The sequence below is a fragment of the Sceloporus undulatus genome, chromosome 2 (genome assembly GCF_019175285.1).
Source record: "Sceloporus undulatus isolate JIND9_A2432 ecotype Alabama chromosome 2, SceUnd_v1.1, whole genome shotgun sequence".
In the NCBI taxonomy this organism is placed as follows: domain Eukaryota; kingdom Metazoa; phylum Chordata; class Lepidosauria; order Squamata; family Phrynosomatidae; genus Sceloporus; species Sceloporus undulatus.
Window position 1 is genome coordinate 123,247,337 of NC_056523.1, and position 19,680 is coordinate 123,267,016.

Below are 19,680 nucleotides of genomic sequence, written 5' to 3' on the forward strand. Positions count from 1 at the left end.
GAAGGTTAAGAGGTGTATAGTGGATAAACCCTGTTTAAATATTTGAAGGGATGTCATATTGAGGAGGGAGGAAGCTGTTTCTGTAGCTCCAGAGACAGGACCCAGAGCAATGGATGCAAGCTGCAGGAAAAGGATTCCACCTCAACATTAGGAGGAACTTCCGACAGTAAGGGCTGTTCGACAGTGGAACACACTCCTCGAGTGAAGTGGACTCTCCTTTTGGAGGTCTTTTAAGCAGGGCTGGGCTGGGCCCTTGTTGGGTTATGCTTTGATTGGATTCCTGCATGCGCAGGGAGTTGGACTGGATGGCCCTTGTGGTCTCTTCAAACTCTACGATTCTATGGGCCATTCAGACTACCTTTACCCCGATTCAGAAATCGATCCTTGCATGTTAGTTCATATTCACCCCAAATCCCCCACAAGCGAATCAGACTTGCATGCCCATTTCATGTCAAAACCCCTTAGCAGGGTTAAAGAATCAGAGCATTTGCCATTTCTTTTGAAAAAACCCGGGTTCTGCTGAATATGAACTTGCCCATCATGATCGGGGCAAGTTCAGGGAGGATTTAGGTCAGAGGGCAGGCAGAGGCAGAGCCATTCCTTCCCCTTCATCGGAGGAGGAGGAGGAGGAGGGAGAAGGAGAAAGAGCCTGGATGCAAAAAGGGGAATCTGACAGGAGGCAAAGGTGACCGGTAAAGGGGGAATTGAGGGCTGCAAAGGCTGGAGGGGTGGGGGACTGGAGAAAGTGACGGAGGAGGAGGAGGAGGAGAACAAGGAGCTTGGGAAGAAGGGGGCCATGGAGAGCATTCCTAAGGAGGCAGGAGGATGATGAAGGAGCCAGGGCAAGTCAGAGGGATGGAGGGTTGGAAGGAAAGAGGAGGAGGAGGATTGTCAAGGGAAAGCTGGGGTGGGCCAAGTCCCAAGGAGGGATGTAAGGAAATCAGGTTGAGGAGGAGCACCTCTCTCTTTAATTTTTTTATTTTTGACAGTCTATGCCAGGGGTCGGCAACCCAGCCCACGGACGCATGTGGCCCAGCGAGGCCGGGGGACCGCCCGAGCCCAGTCCTGCCGCCGATTGCCCTAACCCCCCCCCCGGTCCGTGCCTGGTGGCCAATCGGGTGGCAGATGGCCTCTCGTGCTGAAGGCCTTTGGCCTCTAGGCCGAAAGGGCCAAGGCCCCGCGCCTCTGAGAGAGGTCATCAAAGGTCTCTGCGCAAGCGCCCGGGGCCTTTGGGGGGCCGCTGCCTCCTCCCTCTCGCGCGCAGAGGTCAACGGCCTGTGCCCTCAGCGAGAGGTTAATTTAAAGGTCTCTTGCGCGAGGCGCGGGCTTTTGGGGGGCCACCGGCCTCCTCCCTCTTGCACGAGAGGCCAAAGGCCCCACGCACTCGTGCGAGAGGTCAAAGGCTCTCGCACAAGCGCCATGGGGCCTTTGGGGGCCACCGTGGCCTCCTCCCTCTCGTGCGAGAGGCCAAGGTCTCTCGTGCAAGTGGCGCGGGGCGCCGGCCTCCTTTCTCTTCTTGGCCTCCACGAGGCCGGGAAGGAGCCTGCGGGGCGGGAAAGAGGAGGCGGTCTCCACGCTGCGGCCCCGCCGGCTCTTTGCCACCTCTGACGGGGCCTGGGCCCGTCAGGGGCGCAGGAAAGAGGGGGAGGCCCCAGGCTGGCGGCCCCCCGAATCTGCCAGTTCCTTCCAGGGCAAAAAGGCCAGTGGAATGGGTCCGGGGCCTAAGATTCTATGTAGCTAAAATGAAATTAATTGGAGCAGGTCACCTAATTGCTTTGTTAAGTCTCTAGAATTAGATTAGTCAACAATTTGTGAGGAAACAGATGACGGAGAAGCAACTTTTCCCACAGCTCTTCTCTGGGAGTAGCAGGCCTATTATAGATTGGAATGAAGGCACCCCTACAATTTTAAACCAATAAGATGAAGAATTCATCTATAATTCACCTATAATTCATAAACTGAAGCCTCAATTAGTAATAAAAAATAATAAATGGGCAAGTCAGCTGTTGATGTGCTCAGAGGTGAAAGGAAAGCTGCACAACACATAGGAACATGGAATGTGAGAAGCATGAATCAGGGAAAGGTAGTCATGGTGAAACAAGAAATCAAATGTACAGTGGCCCCTTTGTATATGTGGGGGATCTGTTCCAGACCCTCCTGCATATGGCAAAAAATGTGGGACCTCAATTCCTGTTGATTTCTATGGGCATGCACCGTTTTAAGTCTCTGGGCTTGCCATGCATGGAAGCTTAAGTTCACGTAAGGAGCAGGCGGGCTGTATAATCACTGCAATATTTGGGATGAGCGAGCTAAAGTGGAGAGGAATGGGACAGTGGGCCCTTCACATTTGCTGGGGTTAGGCATGGAAAATGAAGAACCACTATTTTTTTAAACCTGAGAGGACACCTATGTAGGAATCTCTAGGTCCTCCAGTGCAACTCTGTGGTCAGCATCCACTGGAGGAATATCAAACTGGAGGACTTACAAATGCCTAGAGAAGTGTTTTCTCTAGGAATCTCTAGCTCCTCCATTGCAACTCTATGGTCAATTACCAGCAGAGTCTCACTGGAGGACCTAGAGATTCATAGAGAGAACACGTTATTCAAATATGTGAATAATCAAGTCTCCAAATGTCATAGCTGCAGATATAGAAAGATTACTGTATTGCAAATCATATCAACAAGCAAGTTTATGCTCCATCTACACAGGCAGAAGAAGAAATTGAAATGCTGGAGCCGAGGAAGAAATTGATCACACACCAAAACAGGACTTGTTAATCATAGGCAATTGGATGCAAAAATAGGAAACAGAGCAGAATAAGAATTGTAGGAGAATTTGGTGTAGACTCAAAAAATGAAAGAGACCAATTGACTAAATTTTGTGAGACCAGCAGTTTCTTCATGGCAAATACATTCTTCAAGCAATGCAGGAAGTGACTGTATAGTGTACATACATCATTAATGACTACTACAGAAATCAAATAGATTACATAATAGGAAGCAGGAAATAGAGAACGTCTGTTGTAGCCAAAGACTTTTACCATATATGGAGCTGTGTACAGGAAAAGAAGATGCACTAGGGATCATGTTGCAAACATATATTGGACAATGAAGCGCACCATAAAATTTCAGCTTGCACTTTATAGATTATAGCAAAGCCTTTGATTGTGCAGATCAGATAAAACTATGGCTTGCTCTTAAAGATATGGGTGTGCCACAAAATTTGATCGTCCACATACGTTAACCTCCACTTGGGTCTAGAGGCTACTGTCGGGACAGAATACAAAGGAGTGGTTTCCAATTGGTGAGGGGGTCAGACAAGGATACATTTTACCACCCTATATATTTAACTGGTATGCTGAACTTTATCATATGTAAAGCAGAATTAGATTGGGAGGAAGGAGGCTTGAAAATTGGAGGAATATCGACATGATGCAGATGGCATCATACTACTAGCAGAAAATAGCAAAGACTTGGAATGATTAGTGAAAAAAGTCAAGGAAGAAAGTGCAAAGGCAGATTTGCAGTTGAACATTGAGAAAACAAAAATAATGACTACAGCTTATTTACATAACTAGTAAGTAAACTAGTAAGTAAAGTAAACAATGAAAATACCGAAATAGTTCAAGATGTGTCATATGTTGGCTGAGTCATTAATCAGAATGGAGATGGCAGTCAAGAAATCAGAAAAAGACTAGGTCTTGGGAGGGCAGCTATGAAGGAACTAGAGAAGATCCTGAAGTGTAAAGATATTTAATTGAATACTAAAGTTAGGATTGCCTATGCCATTGTATTTCCCATTTCTACATACTGTTGTGAAAGCTGGATAGGGAAGAAAGCTGTTAGGAAGAAAATCAAGTCATTTGAAATGTGGTGCTGAGTTCTAGAGATACCATCGACTTAAAAAGTCAAATAATGGGTCCTAGAGCAAATCAAGTTTGAATTCTCTCTAGAAGCTGAGATGACAAAACTGAAACTGTTGTATTTTGGACATATCATGAGAAGACATGACTCACTTTGGTAAGATAGAAGGCTGTAGGAAAAGAGGAAGACCACATTCCAGATTAAACGACTTGGTCAAAAAGGCCATAGCCCTGAGTCTGCAAGACCTGAGTAGGGCTATTGATGGCAGGGTGACTTGGAGGTCTCTCATTCAGAGGGTTGCCATATGTCAAAATTGACTTGATAGCAGTTAACAAGAACAACAAAATGGGTGTACAGAGAGAGACTAAAAACAACCCCATTAGATGAAGCCAATTTGGTTGTTCTAGTTATCACATCATTTTGATCTAAGAAAAACATAACCTGCACATAATAACCCTTCCATATTTTGAGAAGAAATATGTGAGTTGTCCACTTCCTAAATACTGTATATACTCATGAATGAGTTTAGAAATTTTAGTCTAAAAATTGACCCCAAAGAACAGAGTTGACTTATCCACCAGTATAAGTGCTGTACTTTAACTCTTTATTTTAAAAAAGGAACCATCTCCTGGTGAAAGACAAGAATGTAATCTGTCCTAGAAGCACTGATCCACCTCTACTCTCTCATCCATCCAGTCTTTAGTGTGAACATAAACAATTATGTCTAGGTTCTTTGGCACTGCTTTCCTTTGCTTTATCCATTAGATCCTTTGTTACATGCTCCTACGTTTTACCCTCGACTTATCCATGGGTCATACCAACATCCATAATTTTGGCCCCGAAACCTGCCCTTGACTTACATGTGAGGTCAACTCATAGTTTATATATGGTAATCATTTATTTATTTTTTTAAATGAGAGAGTACTGCTTCCTTGTGGTTTTTTAACTGGCCTCTTGTCTCTGTGAAATATAATAATAATTTAAGAGAGACTGCACTAAAAGACATTGCAAGTAATACACTGTATAGTATATGAAAGTGGATAAACTGCTCCAGTTCCAGTATCTGAATTCCCAACAAAAATCAATATCTCATTTCACTTTCCGTGGTCTTGCCTCAACCTATGTAGTGACTTCCAGTACATCAAACATATTTCCCTTTAATTCTATAAAATAGTCAGAATCAGAATTCATTATACCAAATCGTGCAAATGTATCTGAAGCTGTCTCTACTATGAACAACTTATAACTACAAAGCTGGGACCTTCCTAGTATGGTATTGGACTTGCACAAGAGAACTGAAGTTGCAACTTCCTGTTTTTCTTTTTCTTTTTCTTTAAAAAAGGTAACTACAAGATGTGTGTGGAAATAGCGCATTAAAGCCACTGCACTGAGGAGTGGGTTCCACTTTTTCCCACATGCTACTCTCTCAGTATAAACCCCGCTTAAACCCACATTCCCCCTAGAACTAATGTTTGTCCTGTGGGAGGATACAAGGTATTTCAGTCTCATTTTGTTTCATACTTTGGTATCTCCTTACCTATACTCTGTGTGCTATGTGTGTTCATTGCATGCACACAATTGTGTATGACATGGTACTCTGTTGGTTGGAAATGAGTTGCACTGCTTATATGTGTGCCTGACTCTTTAGGTGCAGCTTCATTCCAAACTTTCCAGATTCACAAACCCCAGAGAGTTCAGTGCCATCAGCGTAACAACAAAGGGGTCACACCACAGACACTGGAGAGAGAGAGGCCAGCGATCTGGGCAGGGCCATCCGCTGTATTGGTTTGGTTTTTGTTCTCTGCTCACCAACCATCTTACCTGCACCCGCCCCTCGCCGTGACAGCAGAGCCAAGCACAACGGATAACAGAAATAAACATATAAATAAAGGCAGGTTGGCCTGGAGACCCCGAGTAAAATGTCCAAATTGTCCAAAAGGAAACAAAGAGGAACCCAAGATTTTATGTGGATTAAAAGGTGGGCTAAATGGAAAATAATGGAATAAAGGACCTTGAAAAGAATATTTGACATCGACTAATTGTAATCTCATTCTTAAGAATTACAAAGTGTAAAGGAGTGGAGCTCGTATAATTAATAACTGAACATGACACTAGTTTTGGGAGCACTAGCCTTTTATCTGCAGTGGACAACTTGAGGTTCTCCAGATGCTTCTGGATTAGAAGACTCACCAGCTCTAGCCAGCACAGTTAATGGCTGATGGAAATTACAGTCCAACCATGCTGAAAAGGCACAAGTAGCCCATCCGTGTCTTCTACCTCTCAATATTCTTGCAGGGCAATAGACTGCCATCAAATTAGCATGCACTCCTATCCCTTTGGCTGTTCTTCTACAGTATAAATAGACATCTGGTGGCTGTGAATGGGATAGGATGGGTTTTCCTTGTCCCTTGGAATACATAATGTTCAGTCTAATGAATAACTCTACGTAAGCAGTCCTGTCATTACTCCTGTGCCAAAGCAAAGGCTCTAGAAATGTAAGGGCTGCAGTGACTGCAATTGAAAGACTACAGACTAAGCACTGTGAAACACTGACTAATCCTCTTATGTTCTTAGGTATGAACCTAGCTAACATGCTTTGATACATATTACCTTATTTTGTTGAGAAAGCTGGTGCTCCTTTGATACTCCCATTGACATCCATCCCACCACCTCAGTATGATAGCCTCAAAAATGCCACTCACAGTATATGTACAGGCAGGAACATACCATGGGCAACTCTTTCACAACTATTAATCCTGTCTGTACACAGAGTAAGCCTAAGTAAGGCAACAGGAATGCAGGAACAGGCAAATTAGATGTGCTGTGCACTGTCTGCCCTGGGTCTCAGAGAAGAGTGAATAGGTAGGAAGGGTGGGCCAGGTGAGAGTACTGTTGGATGAAACAACAGTTGAGACAGGATAAAGAAGAGAATCTCTTGAAGCCAAATGTAAGAGTCTTTCCTCTACACTCTTTACTGGAAATCAAGCCCTTTCATGTAGTTACAGTATTGTTCCAGTAGGGAATGTCACAAAAACCAGCGTGATATAGTGGTTTGGACTAGGATCCTGAAGACCATGGTTCGAACATTCACTCAGTCATGGAAACCCATTGGGTGACCTTGAGTAAGTCATACTCGTTCAGCCTAAAAGGAAGGCACAAGCAAGCCCCCTCTAAACAAATCTTGCCAAGTCAACCCCATGAAAGTTTCACTTTGGGGCACCGTAAGTAGGAAATGACTTGGAAAGCACACAGCAACAACAACAAGGGAATGTCATCCATGTACCCACCCTTTTATGTTTCTGAATCTCACCAATGGGTTATGTCTACATTACAGGCTTTTGCCAATTGTATAGAAAATAGGGTTCTCTAGCAGAATTCTTAGAATCTGTATCACATTACAGCTTCCAGGATTTTGGGGGACAGGTGGAAAGCATGATCATAAAACTGATCTAAAATGGATGCCAATGTTTAATGTAGATATGCCCTATGGTTCTCTTATCAGGGACCTGTTGGGGAATGTACTATGCCTTCACCATTCCTTCTTGACTCAGGTGATCCCCTTGATGGGACAGATGAAATCTGTTCAGACAATCAGTGGGAACTGCTAATGAATTATAGCATCCACAGAATACTTCCATGTATGATGTTTCAGTGGCGATAGAGTGACATAATATGCTCACATAATTTTTTCAGGTACATGACCCTTATGTTCTATATTGTTAAAATAAAAAATAAACCTGAGTTTGCTATTAGAAAACCAAGATCCCCACCCCTTGAAAAAGCAAGATCCTTAAAAGGTTAAGAAATGGCATGGCATGATTAAACAAACTTTTTAGGAGAAAAGACATTGCTGAATGTGTATTCCATTTTCCTCACATGAATTGCTGCAGTACAGTTGCACATAGGCTCTGAACAACTGGGGAGAAAATGGGAAATAAAACCATAGTTTTGGCAAAGTTCAAAAATGACATGGTGTGTTTCAGGAAGTATGTTAAAAGCATGTAATTCATTACCAGTGGTACGAGCATGTGTGAAATTGTGGTACTATGAATTACTTATAATAAGTATTCTTGTGATGCTATTAAGGACTTTAACAAATGAGGCAAGTGTATCGCAATAAACCTAGAAAAATAGAGACTTTGGCTGGAACTTATCACATAACATCAACCCTCTTCTGTTATTCTTTCAGTGGGAGACTGTTTAGAAAGCATTTCTTTACATTAGCTTTTCATTAATGACCTCCTTTTCACTACTGTTCTGCTACCATTTCCACTGCAATAGTTCAATTTCACTTAAATGCCAATTTTGGGTGGTGAGAAAAGTTGGTAGGACAGAGTTATTAGCCCTTTGTTTCCTTTTCAGTCTTCTAGCTATTTCTCTCTGCTGCAGGGCAAAACTGATAGCCCTGCTTAAATATTTGACATACTGAAGATGGAAAAACCTTGTTTTCTGCTGCTCCAGAGACTAGGACATGGAGCAATGGATTCAACCAACAGGAAAAGAGATTCCACCTAAACATTAGGAAGAACTTCCTGACAGTAAGAGCTGTTAAACAGAGGCAGGATGGCCATCTGTTGGGGGGTGCTTTGATTCTGTCTTCCAGCATGGCAGGGGGTTGCACTTGATGGCCTTTGTGGTCTCTTCCAACTCTATGGGGATTATCACATGGAGGTGCTCACCATTGCTAAAATGCCAGGAAAATGTTCCTGAAGTGTTCCTGAAGTGTGAAGGTGTGATAGCCATTTGCGCTTCTAAATCGTCAATGAGGCATCCTGCTTCTCTCCTGTTATTCAAGAAATGGCTGCTCAGCAAATGCTTTAACAACAAGAAAGAAGCAGTACGCCTCAATGATGATTTTGAAGTGCGATTAGCTATCACACCTTCACACTTCAGGAACTATATTTTGGATACTTTAAGCTGTTATGATCTTCCCATGTTAATTAAACAACAGACATATCAAAGATAGAAAGAAGTACTGAAAAGAATAAATAAGCAAGTCAAGGACTGTTCCCTGTGAGGAAAAGCTAACCAGTTTTAGAGATCAGAATAAAAGATAACTGCAGTGGATAAATGTATATAAAATAAAGACTGATGTTGTAGCTAGTCTGTCAAAAGCTATTAGCTATGATGACTAAATGAAACCCCTCAGTATTCAGAAGAAATCGATCTCTAAGCACCAATGATGGAAACAAAATGAAGGAGACCACTGCCTTCATACCCTTCTTGTGGGTTTTTGGAAGTATCTCACTGGTGGCTATTGAAGGCAAAATGCTGAGCCAGATGAACCTTAGCCTGATCTTGCAATTTTAGTCCTTTGCTCTCATGTTGTTTAAATTCACAATTGTGCTTAGCATGCTCAGCCCTCATTCTCAGTGCACCACGCTGGTACCATGAAATGCCCCTTAGTAACTAGGTTACTCATCCCAACATGTGCAGCTGCCATTTCTGTGGAACTTATTTATCCTGCTTAGGCCAGAAAGGGTCCTAAACTCCCATCACTGAGATCCAGAAACCAATAAGCAGTTGGGTGGGTAACTGGAGCTTGATTCCTTAGGAGTAGGGTAACTGAAGCACCTGCATCTGTCCCTAGGGGTGCAGCATGGAATGGAAAGCCACACCCACCTGCCTGTGAGGCATGTGATCTCGGCCCTCACTGGGTGAGCGGGACCAACGTCGATCTCTGGAGCGAGGCCGGCCATATTCGTGCCTCTCTTGTGAGTACCGTTCCTTGTCAGAAGACGTGTGGTGGTGATGGTGGTGGTGGTGGTGGTGATGGTGTTTCCGGTCCTTTGGCCTGCCTCTTTCTTGGTCTCTTTCTTTGGGAGGTAGGTCACCCGACTGTGTGGTCATACTGAGGTCTGTGCCAAGCCCTGACAATGAGGAGAAAGAATGCAGTGCACAGTTGGAAGCATTTGTTGCAAATGGATTGAGTACACCAGAGTAATTTGTAATACTCCCAATTTTTCAATGGACTATAAGCAATAACCCAGAGGAAATATTCCAAGCAACATTTTGCTTTGCTTGTTTTGGCAAACATATGTCCAGGGTTCAGAAGCTGAAGCATATTGCTTTTCTCAAAGCATGCTGCTTTTTGAGCAACCACCTGGGGAAAACTGGAATGACAGGGTAGACCTGTGGAGATATTCAGATTGAGCTGCTGTTGGCTGACATGTTTGTTGCTGCTGATCTCAGGGTTTTTTGGGATTTTAAAAATTATCTGTTGACTTTTCTGATGTCCTGGAGCATTTCGTGGCACTTTTTAGCACCAGCAGCAACATTTCATTTCCACCCACAAGGTGAGTACTATTTATTGCAGGATACATTGCAGGAAAAAAAAACAACCCTCAAAAGGCCTGCTTGGTTCAATATTTGCAACCGATGACAGGTTCTTTGGTCATTCCTTTTCCTCATCACTGAGTGGAAGGAGGGGAGCACAAATGGTGGCTTACAGCACTTAAACCTTTTAGAACACTGTTTCTTTTTTAAAAAGAAAGCATGTCCATATAGGTCTCATAACATCCAAAGCCAACAATAAGCAACGGCAGAGATCTGAATGGTGATTGCCTAGAATTGCCTACAGTGCTATGAGAATTGAATAATGACTGAATTTGGCCATTCAGACTGAGATCTGAATGGCCAAATTGCCAATTATGTCTCACTCCTCCCTCCTCCTCCCTCACTTCTACAGGGACTGGAGGCTCTGAGTGGATGCAAAAGCAGCATCAAGAGATACCAGCTGGTAATGAGAGGTGCTTTCTGTTGCAAGAGCTCTCATATGTTTGCAGTCATCTGGAAAAACCCTGGTAACAACATCTACTACAGTTACTTAAAAAGATTGTTGGGAAGTGGAGGAATTTAAGTCTTAACTACAAACACTGGGAGCTGTTTCCTTTTTAAAGAAAACACACTAATGCCATTTTTCTAGTTGAAATTGTCCTATTGAAGATGCTATTTGTCTCAGAGGGCAAACTACCCAAGATACTTATAGGATATGTGAATTTTGCTCTATTGGGCAAATAATAGCTTCAGGGGATCAGTTTTAATTGGGAAAATGTTGCCACCGCTTGTGATCTGAATCAGCCCTCCTCCACTTGCTGATGCTATTAGCATTTTAATAACTTTTGGGAGATTCTTTTAATGATCATGTCTAATTTGTCAGTCAGACGTTTCTATATAGATGGATTAAGGATGGTTTCCTTTTAATATTTAGCTGATCATATTCCTCAAAGTTGCTACTGGGCTCCATATACAGCCTGTGATCGAAATATTAGGAAAGGATTTGCCTGCAGGGAAAAGGAGAATTAAGGTCCTTGAGGCCTGCTTCATGTTGTTCCACAAATCTCAGACTAGGTCAAATACACAGCAACCCTCTGGAAGACGCAGCATAATTACTGCAAATTAATACTGTGCACTTTGAAACTACATATCTTTGGTTTGGGAATTTTTTTTTTTGCAATTGCGTTTTTCAGCCAGCAATCCATAGAAGGGAAAGTCCATACCTTCCAAATCATCCGGCCTGCTTGACTTGGGTTCTCCAAAAAAATATCGTATTTTGTTAAACACAGACAAATATATTATAGCCCGAGGATTCATGGGCTAATGTCCATTTCATTAGATGCATCAAAAGTTTGCATGTAGTAGATCTATTAATATTTAATGCACTGTAAGAACTTCTGTTGTGTCAGAAAGTGAGAAATTGCATACAGTATACCACTATTTTTGCCATTGTTTCCTAATTATTATAAATGATGCATATTCTTGCCTATAACCTCTGATTGGTACCATGATTTTCAGGCTGTAATTTTTTTAAATTATAATTTATGCTCTGTAGTTGTACCAGTTGCAAAGGTTGCACCTATTCTAGAATAACTAAAGCTGCAGCATTAATGTCTAGAACACAAGCGAGACACAGCCCTCCAGATGTGTTTGGATTTCAATTCCTATCATTTCTAGTGCCATAATCAGGAATGATGGGTACTACAGCTTAGAAACAATGGATGACACAATTTAATAGCATCTGTGGATCTTTAGGTTCCCAACTCCATCCCAGGTTTTCACTCCTGTCCAACAGTCCAACCTGTGTCCACATCTGTATATCGACTAAGTGATCGCTCTGATGTCCGGTGACTCCGCTCTCTCCGCCGGTGATGCCTCTGGTTCTCTTCTGGGATTACCCTTTCTAGAGAGTAGTCATCCAACCGCATACCTTTGGAGCGTGAGTGGCCCAACATGGAGGCAGAACGTTTCATTGGGCTTGCATCTGTGATTGTCTGGAAATGGAGAGAAACCCAGAACAATAATGCTTCACACAAGATGGCAAAAGTTAATGGATTTGGTAGGGAATAGGATATGATATGTGGCTATAATGACAACTGTCTAGGCAACTAGTCAACCAAATACAGTTCAATCAAAGAACAATGGCAGTAGAGGGCAAATATAATCCTCCAGATGTTGTCAGCATGCAACTTCCATAATCTCTAATCATTGGCTATGCTTGCAAGGGCTGATGGAGTTTGAAGTCCAGCAACATCTAGAGAGATACAGTTGCCTGGCCCTAAAATACAGGCACAACTATGCATCCTTCTACTACCACCTCCTTCTCCTTCTGAGTCTGCTGAAGAATGTATGCATGCAATTATGGCTAGTGCCAAGCACTGCTGTTATCATCGTATAGGAATATTTGCAACTCAGCTGATACGTTCTCAGGGCAAATGACACAAACAGCTTTTTTGCCACCGGATGTTATTCAGAGCTGAATGTCACTTGATTCTCTGAGAAGTATGCTGTATGCTGTACAAGCAACCACTGCTGTCACTGCTTCCTGTTTACATGAAGGAGGAAGTCAGCTACACCAGGAAGAAAGCTTCTTTATACCAACAGATTACAACAGATTGCATGGTGCTCCCAGATCTCCCTAACACATAGGAAACACGTGGGAAAAGTGTGGCCTGTAAGCCACACGCAGCCCTTAGCCCCCAGTTTTTCTCTTGTAAATGCTCGCAAGCAGTCTCTGGGGCACTCCCCCCGGGCCTTATGAGACCCAACAGTGGGTTTTTTTTTAAACAATAGCAAATGACTCAGAAGTTGACATCTAGATCATTTTCTGTTGGAAAAAAGGTCTCTCTTAGGCATAAAATGGCTCAGAGATGGCCCAAAAGGTGAAATTGCCTCAAATGCCTTTTAGGGTGTGTTTGTTGGGCATTTGAGGCAATTTTTAATTTAAAAATTGGGGGTATAACAGGTGGTGCAACTCTCCAAGATCTCTGGTAGTTGCCTAGCCCTGCCATAAAGGCTTCTAGTTCAAGCTTCCAGAAAAATAGGAACTTCTGTTCTCAGTGCTAACTTTATACTGATTTTGTTTTGTTTCTTCTCTGCTTTTACTTTGCATTTCAGTATATCTGAGCAGGAACCAGAGGTGACTCCTTTGTAGATCCTTAGCATCATGGATCACATTCATTTCTCAGTGAATATGGGAGGAAAGAGACATGCTATCTTTCTATTTGAGAATTCATTATGAAGGGATTTAAGCTTAGAGAGGAGCCTCAGTCTACTCTTGATCAATCTGAATGGGCAATTATTCTCTGAATAAATGTTAAACATCTGGATTCTGAGTGTAAATACATGACCGTGTCTATTTTCCAGGCTGGACTGAAACTGATGAGCAAAGTCTCATTGTTCTGCTATGTATCACATCAAGTTTATGATGCAAATGATGTGCACTAATGAATTACCACCTCTGCAGGTAATTTGTTGGACTGAATTCACTAGAAGTAAAACCTAAGATTACATAGCAAGCCTCAGTATTTTACAGCCCATTAAGACTAGAGCCAGAAACAATCTCCAAGGTTTCTATATGTTCTGCATGTCTGCTCTAACTACTGTCTTGCAGGCCCATTCTTGAATAGGACTTTGGAAATCTGGGCCTCAAAGACTCATTTGAGTTCTCTGTTATTTTTTCCTTGTCAGGAGTTGGTGGACTGTACACCTTATCTCCTTCTAAGCAAACATCTTTAAGAACAAAGTCCTTCAAGGCATTCTCAAAAATTACAAAATCAGCCAAAGAGTGACTCAAACCCATGATTCCTGGGGTGATCTTGTGATCTATAAAAGCAATCAACAAAAAAGAAATACTTTAGTAGAAAGGTGGCCAGAGAAAAACCTGAGCATTGCAAAAATGTACATACAGACACAGAATGTATAAAACACGATGTCCTATATTTACAATGTTTTAACATAATCAGTTCTAAAAACTATCAAGCTGAGTTGTCCTGATGATATATTTACTCTATCACAGAGTCTGTCTTCAGTGGTTTAAATTTGCTTATCTGGAAACAGTTCAGATTAAAACAACAGCTAAAGAAAAACCAAACAAACCTAAGCTTTATTATTATTTTTAAGTGCCAGTGTTTCTATTTACAGAAGGCTCTTCGATCTCATGTATTTGTTTGTATGTGACTTCATATTGCATGTCTGCTTATGGCAACCCCATGAATTTCATAAGGTTTTCTTAGGCAAGGAATATTCAGAGTCCCTCCACCTCACCCCCAGTTCCTTCCTCTGAAATATAGCCTACAGCATGATATTCACTGGCTGTCTCCCATCCAAGTACTATTCCAGGCTGCCCCTGTTTAGCTTCCAAGATCAGATGGGATCTGGTATCTTGGGTATTTAGGCCACCTCTTGTATAGCTTTCTATTAATAAGAAGCAGGCAGTGTTTGCACATTTTGCCTTTTTACTGCAATTCCAAATACCACCACCACGAATAAAGGGGATTCAGTGAAAATTTTCATTCAAAGAGCCTTCTATCAACAGCTGGATGCCATTAAAATCCATATGCTACAAAACTTTATAGGATATTTCTTTTGAACTTCATAGTGCTAAAACATTAAAAATCCATCAGGCATACTTGAAAAATAACATTACTGAATAAAGTGTAATTAGATTTAGAAATTACCGGTCAGCTTCTATCTATCTATCATTATTCACATCTATACCTGTGATTTCTAAATCTAATTTTGACCAAGTAGCAAAGGCAATGAAGCTTGGTAAGGAAGAAGGCAGATGGAAAAGAGAAAGAGGTGAATAGATTAAAGCAAGCAAGCCATGGCCCTGAGTCTGCAAGACTGGAACAGAGCTGCTGGGAACAGAGTGTCTTGGAGATGTCTCATTCACAGGGTCACCATGGGTCATGGTCAACTTGAAGGCAGCTAATAACAACAACATCTATATGGAGTCATCTGCAACACTGTTTACCAGACATTTTACAGTATCTGTTAGGGATTTAAAAACAGATTTTTGTGACTGTGAATACATTTATTGTATTTGTAGCAGGAAACAAACTTGATGCCTAGTGTAGGCATCCCATCACAGAAGCAGGTCTTGTGACATGGTCTAAAGAGTAAATGATGGCTCATTTTGGTGAGTGCTGATGTATATTAGCTCATCTTTTTTAGTCAAAATAAAGTTGAGACTTCTGGTATGAGAAATCTAAAAGGGACTAGGGCCCCGTACAGACTGGCAGTTTACACTGGCCATGATGATGTATGGGTGGCGCAGCACCCAAACGGTGCTGGCCAGAAGGGGCATCATTTTGGTGTGTGAACGCCATTATGGTGCCCCTTCCAGGAAGCTGCTTACAGCAGCTTCTTTTTGCTCCTGAGAGGGAGCAGATCGTTGCTGCGGCGTGTGGTTGCTGCGGCAACGATCCAAGGCTAAAAGGGGTGGCATTTAGCTGCCCATCGGTCAAGCCCCTAAATAATCAGAAAGGTGTGAGTTACATTCTTGGTGATTATATCCATACCTTTAACTATAGGGCACACTGCATCATATCTTTTTAGAATAAATCTTGGACATCACTCATAATAACATCCAGCATTTAAAGAAAATATGACATCTAGAATGCTATTTGATATGTGAGTATATTGTCACAGATGTGAAGAAAGCTCCATAATATATCTAATATTTTCTTCTTCAAAAGCAGCTGTAGTGCATCGTCTGTCACATTCTAGCAAGAAAAGATAAATGGCAACGACATATAACTTGACCCACAATAGAATCTGTAAGAATGTTACTCTGAGATACAGTCTGCTATGTTTCCCACAGCAAACATAGTGTACAGTGCGTCCTCGCCTTACGCGGGGATCCGTTCCGGATCCCTCCGCGTAAGGCGAATTCCGCCTATGCTCAAGCCCCATTGTTTCCAATGGGGCTCGTGCACGGCGGCGCGGTGGCCGTGGTGGCGCAACGGGCACACGCGCCCATTCAATTGAATGGGACGCGCCACCCCTTCCATCACACACGCACCCCGCAGCTGGAGCGCGTATGCTCAAGCCGCGTATGGCGTATCTGCGTATGGTGCGGGCGCGCTGTATATTATAGTTTTTTGTGGATTTTTTGGGCTATGAGGCCATGTTCTAGAATAGTTTATTCCTGATGTTTTGCCAGCAGCTGTGGCTGGCGCATTCAGAAAATACTGGAATGGAAGAGAGTGGGGTGTATATAATGTTGGTTGAGAGAAGGTGATTTGCATGTTAATCTGTGTAATGTTCTCTTGTTGGATGGCAAGACCTACAACAGAATAACAATCCATGTTGTTTCTCTTTTGGGGTCGACATTATATAATGCCTCATGAGGTGAAAGCCACATTGGCCTTTTAGGAGAGATCTTTTTCTTGTATTTATTCCAGATACAAAAGATCGAGGCCCGGATGTAATGGTTATTGAAATTTTGATTTGCTTTTAATTTATTGTAAAATAAATAACCATGCCATCTGAACCTCATATCAGTACTTTCTATCTTGAGTAGTTTTTCATCTTGTAATGTCAGCCATACTTTTAGCCACATTATTACACTGGCTTCGTAATATAAACAATTTAGGAAAGCAAAACCGCCTCTTTCCTTGGGATCATGAAGGATTTTAAGCTTGATTCTCGTTTTTTTTGCCAGCCCAAATGAAGTCTGCCAATTGTTTTTGCCACTCTTTGAAGATTTTTTTCATATTTAATTATGGGTATGCCCTGAAAAAAAAAAAAAGCTTAGGTATAATTGACATTTTAACGGCAGCGATTCTACCTAATAAAGAAAGTTTAAGTTCTTGCCAATTTCTTAAATCTTTCTTAATTTCTGTCCATTTTTTGGGTAATTATTTTTGTACAGATTTGAATTTTTATTTGTCAAAATGATCCCCAAATATCTAACCTTGTCTTTAATGTTGAAACCTGACATCTGCTTCAGGCTATTTTGCTCTTCTTGGTACATATTTTTTGTGATCATAGCCGATTTATCTATGTTGATTTTTAGACCAGAAAACTTTTCAAAATTTGTTAGTTGTTCTATCAACTTTGTAATGCTTGTTATTGGATCTTGTAGTGTAATTACCATATCATCCACATATGCTCTAGTTTTCAAACATTCCCCTTCAATTTAACCCTGGTTATTTCTTTATCATTTCTCAAATTAATTAATAATGTCTCTAAGACCAAAATAAACAAAAGCGGTGACAAAGGACAGCCCTGTCTGGTGCTACGATACAGAGAGATACAATTTGTTCTTTGTTGGTTAATTATGACTCTAGCCGATTGCTTAGTATAAATTGCTTTTATCCAATTCGTAAATCTACTACTGTACCTGCTTTTATATGCTCCAATGTTTTTATTATAGTGCACCATTAAAGGCTGTCAAATGCCTTCTCCAAGTCCAGGAAGATCAGTGCCAGTTTTCTCTCATTATGACAGTCAAAGTGTTCAATGACATCCAAGATGATTCATAAGATTTCGTTTAAGTGTCTATTTGGGAGAAATCCGCACTGATTATATGTTGCAAAACCTTTTTTAATCTATTAGCCATTATGTCAACAAACAACTTATAGTCTATGTTAAGCAGTGATATCGGCCTGTAGTTCTGAAGTATTGATCTCGGCCTTCCTTTAAAAATCTATACAATATTGGCTTCTTCCCAAGTTGGAGGTAGCTGTTCGCCATTAATTACATGGATCATTTCCAACAAGGGTTTATTGACTTCATTTTGGAATGTCCTGTAGAATCTGGCAGTAAAGCGGTCCTGGTGCTTTATCAATTTTTACTCTTTGGATCGCCTCGTTGAGTTCTTCTAGAGATATCTGTCTGTTTAAGGTTGCTGTTTGCTCTTCGTCTAACACAGGAATGACATTTTTGCAAATAATTCTCTATATTTTCTTTTCTAATTTCATTGGCAGTAAATATCTTGCTAAAATGCTTTATTGTAGCTTGTTTCATTTCATTTGAGTCTGTATGGATTTTTAGCCCATCATTAACCTTAGTAATTATTTTTCCTTCTTTGGTCTTACATAATCTTTGGGCGAGCCATCTACCTGGTTTATTGCCTTGTTGAAATTGTTTAATTCTCATATTTTTCATCATTTTAGCCAAATCTTCAGCGTTTTGCATGTTGTATTGTGATTGTAATAGCTTTATTTCTCTAATCGTCTTTTCACATGGGATTTTGCCTTAGTTCTTCTTCTTTCTTATTTATCTGATCAGTAATCTGTGACATTCTAGTTCTTTTGTCGGCTAATATTTCATGATGTTTGTTAATGAAGAATCCTCTAATAACTGATTTGCTAGCCGCCCAGACCATTTTTACATGTGTACCTTTGTTTTGATTCTCTAAAAAGTAGTTTTTAATTACTTGTTTGGCTTGTTCTATTATCTTTGGACAGGAGAGTAAGTAATCTTGTAAATGCCATCTATATTCTGTGTTTTCCTTCCTTATTGTTAGCAGAATTGGATTGTGATCGGAGTATGATTTTGACAGAGTTTCCACTTTCACTATCCTTGGAGCAAAGGATTTAGAAACCAAAAACATGTCGATTCTAGAAAATGTTTTATGACGCTCGGAAAAAAAAGTAAAGTCTCGCCTGTCTCCATATTTGTGTCTCCATGTTTCAATCAAACCGAGATCTTGCTTGAGTTTAAAAAAAGAATTGGGAAGTTTCCCTTGATTTTCTTTGATTGCTTTGGATGATAGTTGATCCAAATAAGGCTCAATGAAATTCCTTTTTGAATGACTTACCAGAGGCAGATTGGGTGTGTCAATCCAAGTGTGCTGAAAATACTACTCTGCCAAAGACAGCATGTTGGCACACCTGACACATCTAAATGGGAGGGCACCACACTAAATGGCAACATTTGATGAGGGTCAAACCTCCTTTAATGTCCACCATATTGTTGTAATAAAGATAATACAATAAATATATTAGTAATTAGTATATCTCTTGCATAATGCATATACATCATGAAGGAGAACCAGGTACATGCCTGTAACTGTACATCTTCAAATAGTCATCTGTGCATTTACACAACCCACTCTCCAACCCAGAATAGGTACGATCTAGCTTCCTGATTGGTTTCCCTACAGCTGTGGCACTCTGGAGGAAGTGTGCAAGAGCTTGGCAAGCAGACTCAGAAGTATAGAATCACAGAATCATAGAATCATAGAGTTGGAAGAGACCACTAGGGCCATCCAGTCCAACCCCCTGCCATGCAGGAAATCCAAATCAAAGCATCCCTGACAGATGGCCATCCAGCCTCTGTTTAAAGACCTCCAAGGAAGGAGACCCCACTACACTCCGAGGGAGTGCATTCCACTGTCGAACAGCCCTTACTGTCAGGAAGTTCCTCCTAATGTTCAGGTGGAATCTCTTTTCCTGTAGCTTGAATCCATTGTTCCGGGTCCTGTTCTCTGGAGCAGCAGAAAACAAGCTTGCTTCCTCTTCAACATGACATCCTTTCAGATATTTAAACAGGGCTATCATATCACCTCTTAACCTTCTTTTCTCCA

The 19,680-nt window shown here is 41.5% G+C and overlaps 1 protein-coding gene across 13 annotated transcripts in view; it reads right to left on the reverse strand.

Annotated features, from left to right (window-relative positions):
- CACNA1A (calcium voltage-gated channel subunit alpha1 A) overlaps positions 1-19,680 on the reverse strand; it is a 461,089-nt gene that overhangs the window by 6,569 nt on the left and 434,840 nt on the right. For all 13 annotated transcript variants that reach the window (XM_042448340.1, XM_042448338.1, XM_042448344.1 and 10 more), the window contains 2 exons: positions 11,941-12,133; positions 9,486-9,733 (listed from right to left, as the gene is read on the reverse strand). In XM_042448340.1, the coding sequence (XP_042304274.1) occupies positions 9,486-9,733; positions 11,941-12,133 (441 nt within the window). The remainder of the gene's footprint in view (positions 1-9,485; positions 9,734-11,940; positions 12,134-19,680) is intronic.